This window comes from Amborella trichopoda, chromosome 4 (genome assembly GCF_054954075.1).
Source record: "Amborella trichopoda isolate Santa Cruz 75 chromosome 4, AtrichopodaSantaCruz75HAP2 v2.0, whole genome shotgun sequence".
Lineage (NCBI taxonomy): Eukaryota > Viridiplantae > Streptophyta > Magnoliopsida > Amborellales > Amborellaceae > Amborella > Amborella trichopoda.
In genome coordinates this window covers 5721494-5727493 of record NC_142339.1, presented here as the reverse complement: position 1 = coordinate 5727493, position 6000 = coordinate 5721494, and the positions used below count along the sequence as shown (strand labels likewise).

Genomic DNA, 6000 nt, shown 5'->3' with positions numbered 1-6000 from the left:
CAGGAGCATGGGATCGATGGCTGCCCGAAACTCCATAGCTTTGATAGCGAGATCCGGTAAAGGTAAAAGTCACGGATCGAGATCCCGTTTGAACATGAAGCGAGATCCCGATACATTGGGATCGAGATCCCTATTTAAATGGAACGTGTTCCATGTATTTACCGAACAAGATCCCTTTTGAATAGGGAGCGAGCTCTCGTTTGAATAAGGAGTGAAATCTGAGACATTGGGATTGAGATCCCTATTTGACAGGAACACGTTATATGTAAAATGAGATCACGTTCTCATGTCCATTAGGATCGCGTTCTCATCGACAACAAGAACGAGATTCCATTTAATGTTGAGTCTCCCTCCTATCTAAACAATACCACGATCTTATTTGGATAGGATTGAGCTCTATTCATGGTAGGATCGAGTTTCGCACAATAATGGTCCGTGCCCCAATCGCAAAACTCTACTTGTATTAAGAATCAAATTCCATTACACATGACTTCGTGCACCAACTAAGCACGGCAGCCCATTCCCATATGAATGCGATATCAATTTGGTTAAATTTAGACACAAATGTTCTATCCATCAATGGCCCATGCGGCTAGATCCATGCACAACCAATCCTAGATGTCCATGGATTAATTAAATCCCATTATTCTAGTATGAAGTCCATGAAATAAAGCCTTCTAATGCAATGAATAATTAATGTTAATATTGTTCAAATTCGCACACATGATCCGAAAATGAGCTTTACGTTGAGAATATATTGCCCAGGATTTGGGTTCCATTTGGATGCAACCTAAATATATATGGTTACTATTATGCTTAAATTCGAGAAATGCATCATCGTTATTTTTTGGTAGAAATAACTATATGAAAATTTTACTAAAATATTAATTTTTTATATTTAAATGTTAATTTTATTTAAGAAGTTTTTTTTAGAAAGTTATAAAATGGTAAAATAAAATTATTCAACTTTTTTTTAAAAAGTATTGTCATAGAAATAAAGCTAATATTATATATATATATATATATATATATATATATATATATATATATATATAAATCCAAATTTGGGAACTCATTTGAGAATTATATAGTATTTTATAAAATCAAAGATATAGGAAAAGGTTTATATAAGGTTCCAACGATAAAATGTAGAACTAAGAATGAATCCGAAGAGGTTGTTTTAATGTTGAAAAAGTCCCTAATTGATCATCTCGGCATCAAGATATATGAGTGCATGAAACAAAAAATAAAAAATTCAGAGTGCTGGAAATTGTGCATCTTACAATATATTATCTACACCGTCCATTTTAGGAATTTTCATATGTTTATAGATCTACATGATTTTAACCATTTTTGGAGCTTAAAAGTATTTAATTAGATATGAAAATAGATTTTCAGTTAATCCTAAGAAGTTTTTACACAAAAAACTACATGACATGATAAAATTTGGTGGTGTGTCTTAATTGCATTTATTAAGACTAGGATATAAGAAATTGGAAATCCGTGAAGTAGAGGGAGCAAAATCTGTTGTGTATGGGATCGAGATCCATGCTTTAGGAGGAGCGAGATCCGTTGTGAATGGCATCGAGATCCATGAAGTAGAAAGAGCAAGATCCATGTTTAATGGGAGCGAGCTCCGTTGTTAATAGGATCGAAAATCCTAAAAATTGAAGCGAGATTCCAAAAAAATGGGAACGGGTTCCGAGTGAGATCCCTGTTATGGAGTGCCAAAGCTGGGTCCGGGAGCGGGAGCACCACCCTAGTTGGGCGCTTCTAGTAACTATGGTTCAAAACAGAGAAGGGATCATATGGTTCATTGTATCTTCACAATATGTCAAATCCTCTTATTCATTTAAACAGATGGAAACCTCTTTATCGTCTCGATCAGATCAGTCACTACTCATTAAAATGGATTGCTCCAGCTTCCCAAACATGACAGCATTGATGAAAACAAATAGATCGGTGCACCCAGGAAGTTCACACGTGAGGCCTTCTTTCGGTAACCCAGCAGAATAAGTTAAGATGTAATATAAACTACATGTCAATATTGTTCCAAGAAGTCATTCGATTTCCATATATTTTCAACCAAATTTGCATCGGTATTCATGTACACATAATCAATGTTTTGAAACTTGGCAAGCCAACTAGGGACTCTCCAAAGTCGAATTAGCTCTAGATTTCTCCAATGTAAACAATTAGGACCCAGCAGTCAAGGTCCCTTACTAGCTGGACCCTCCTGGCATGACCGAACTCAGTTCAAACTCTGACAGACTTCTTTGCCACTTCACTAAAATCAGCTCAAAATGGTCCTAAAATCCTATAGACCCACCGGTCCGTATTCCCCCGGGACACTTTTCAGTCCACTAAAATCACCAAAGGGACAAGTCTGGGTTCCATCTGAATATTCCAAGTCTCCTGATCGATTGGGCGCAACTGCAGTCTAGTCAATTTATCATTGTTTTCTCTACTTGTAAGTATGATTTCCCACAAGGGTGTTCCGGTCATCCGTCGGCTAAGTATACCATACACACATCAGGGATCGACCCTCACACTGTATCCCTTAGAAAAGTAGCACTCTGTTCCATTTCAACTCTAGGCCACCTAGGGTTTTGACACCATCAAGGACTTAGATCCAATCAAGCATTGCCCTTTCACACTTGAAAAGACTCAAGTTTCGATAGGGCCATGACATTTACAAGCACATATGGGCTCCCTTTGAATTTTCTAAAATCTGAAACCAAATGCATTACTTCACTCTAAGATATCCATATCCCTTCTCATGGTTAGAAACACATTGGTTTCTTATCCATTGTAATAAAAACAGACGAATTCAAGATTGTAATAAAAAGAAAGAAAGAATTGGATTTTATTTTCCTTAATAAAAAGCGATGTTCATTAATTTCCAAACAAAGATGAGGATTAGAATTCGAGATTGTAATAAAAAGATATGAGGATAAGAATTCAATATTGTAATAAAGAGAGAGAGAGAGAGAGAGAGAGAGAGAGAGAGAATTGGATTTTCCTAAATAAAAAGCGATGCTCATTAATTTTCAAACAAAGATATGAGGATAAGATTCAAGATTGTAATTAAAAGAGAGAATCAGATTTTCCTAAATAAAGAGCCAAAAGTAGAAATATATGCCCTTTATTCAGGAGGTAATGGCATAACTGTAAATTAAAAATTCGACCGTTTTGTTAGTTTCCCGCTATTCATGTTTTCACTGTCTTATCTTTTTAATTATCGGATAACTTTTATTGCAAATTTCTTTCCTTTATTTTAGCGGATACCTGCTATTATTTAGGGGATATCTATCCCCAAAACCTGTATATAAAAGTAGAGATCACGAATTGTCTCCAAATTTCTGAGAGCTCTCATCTCTGCGACAATTAGAGAACGAGAAGCCACCCTGTGGAATTTCAGAGGCCTCTTATCTCTGCTACAATTAGAGAAGGAAAACCCACCCTGTGGTTTAGATTTTATTTAGAACTCAAGCTCGTTACCAGATCAACAATTGCTGGTCATCATAACAGCAGCTTTTTGAACTTTTTATCAGAGCAAAAATGGTGGCTCCTCTTCCAATTAAACACTGGATAAGATTAAAAACTATAGGGGAAGGCTCTTATGGATCCGTGAGTTTGGCTCGAAATCTCGAAGACGGCAGATTGTTTGCAGTGAAGTCTGCAACCTCCAAGAATGAAGAGTCTCTGGAATGTCTAGAGAGAGAAATTAACATTCTCAAAAAACTAGATTCGCGTTTTGTTATAAGATATCTTGGCCAAGGCAGAGACGGAGAAGGAAAGGTGAACTTATTCATGGAGTATATGGAGGGGGGAAACTTGTCTTCACTTTCGATGAGAAGCAACGGGTTGCCGGAAATGGCCATTAAAATTTACACAGCCTCCATTCTGAGAGGTCTGGAATACCTTCACGAAAACGGAATTATTCATTGTGACGTTAAAGGAAATAATGTCCTCTTTGGGTTATTAGGCGAAGTCAAACTCGCCGATTTTGGCGCAGCAAAGATGGTTTCGAGGGAGTTTCCTGCTATTCACGCTGGTACTTTGAGGTGGATGGCGCCTGAAATTTTTAAAAAGAGGGAACAGGGCACAGCATCTGACATATGGTCTCTTGGTTGTACAGTTGTGGAGATGGCCACAGGGATTTTGCCGGAATTATCGGAAAACTTCACTGGAATTTCAGATTCCGGTGTTGATTTTCTTGAAAAGTGTTTCAGGCTAGAGCCCTCGCAAAGGTGGACCGCTTCTCAGTTGCTTCACCACCCCTTTTTGGCTTCTGCATCCTCCAACCAAATCCTTTTTTCTCCAAGGACTGTCCTCAGCGAATCATCGGAATTTTATTTTCCAGACGACTTTTGGTTGCGGGTTTTGAGGAAGAACAAACAATTGACACCCTAAAAAGTCACAGAGCTATGGAAACAAAACAGATGATCAAAACCCTAACAAGTTGAGAGGTGGGAAAGCAAAAGACTGGATAACAGTAAGGTCTTCAATGGCGGGAGAACTTCTTTGCCCCTAAGTTTCAGCCACGAAATTTCGGACGACGGTCCAAATATTTCGGAGTTTGCGGTGACGGCAATTTTCCTGAATGCAACAATTTTCTGTTTGGCAGGGGTTTTTATTCATAAACAGAGCCCTTATGTCAAATTCATATGTCCATTGTATTGTGGCATTAGACATTTATGTTTTCTTTTACCCGAGTAAGATACTTGAATTCTTAGTCTAAATTGGAAAGAAAATTTTTTGTATGTCCAGTTACAAGAATAACCCAAACTGGATGAGTGTATAGTGGTGTTATTGACTGTTTATCTAATGAAAATAGTGGTTTGAATCTAAGCTTGTTTTTCTTATTTAAATCGGTTTGCCTATTAAACTTTTAATATAAGATGGGTTTTTCATGCTCTCTAAATTGGATCTAAATGAACAATTGAAATGGATCTAATTACAATGTCATGAATGTACATTGCTTTATTTTTTATTTTTTATTTTTTATTTTTTATTTTTTATCCAAAACATTTTGACACCAAAATTTGGGCGTCCCCTCCTCTTTGAAATTTCACTTGAAACAAAAAAATAAAAAATATGAAATAAATATTCCTAATAAAATAAAATAACCGAAATACCCATGAAAGTTTTAGGGGTATTTTTATCATTTTTATTTTTTATTTTTTTAGGTGCACTTCATTGAGATGATGACACATACCAAATTTAATATTTATATAATTTGTAGAATAAAAACAAAAAATTAAAATACTCTAAAGTGTTTGATCTAAATCAAATGATCAACGGCTTATTTAATCTAAATTAGACGGCTGGATTGGGGGAGTATAGAACTTCAATACAGTAGGGTAAGTATAGAATCGTTTCCGAAAAAAAGAAAGGAAGCCAGGTGTATTTCCAATTTTTATTTTTTTCCCTACTTTTGAGATAAGCTAGCTTAAGTCCAAAAGCATAACACAAGGGATATGATCCATATTGTTATAATAACAATGTGATCATGAGGTACCATAGTCCCATCAATGGGTTGGAGGGTCATCCTAACCGCCCAAAACCGAAACCATCCACTGGCCCGTTCCGATCTAACCAGGCGGTTTGCGGTCAGATCGGGCGATTTTGCGAGCAATGCTACAAAACTATGGGGGCTCTACGTACCCAAACTCTTCAAACTTTTTTGCCGGTTACTACTCTTGGAGATCATTATTCACTATTATTGAATATTTCAATAATATTTAATATATAAAATATATAAATAATATGTGATTTTATATTATACTATATTATATAATATATATTAGTATATTACATATTTATATTATTAATTTATATTGATATTATATTACATTGTGTCATATACTATAGGTTTATATTTATTATATGAGTAATGATCCTATAGGACCTTCCCTCATCTATGACCCCAATGGATCACCATTAAAGTTGGCATGGATCTCTAGAAAAGTTATCACATGGGTGTGGGAAAAACCT

The 6000-nt window shown here is 35.9% G+C and overlaps 1 protein-coding gene across 1 annotated transcript; it reads left to right on the top strand.

Moving 5' to 3' along the window:
- Positions 1-3255: 3255 nt before the first annotated feature.
- LOC18439234 (mitogen-activated protein kinase kinase kinase 18) lies at positions 3256-4854 on the top strand. Its single transcript, XM_006849403.3, has one exon. It carries the CDS (start codon positions 3562-3564, stop codon positions 4414-4416), a length of 855 nt encoding a protein of 284 aa, XP_006849466.1. The 5' UTR covers positions 3256-3561; the 3' UTR covers positions 4417-4854.
- The last annotated feature ends 1146 nt before the right edge of the window (positions 4855-6000 follow it).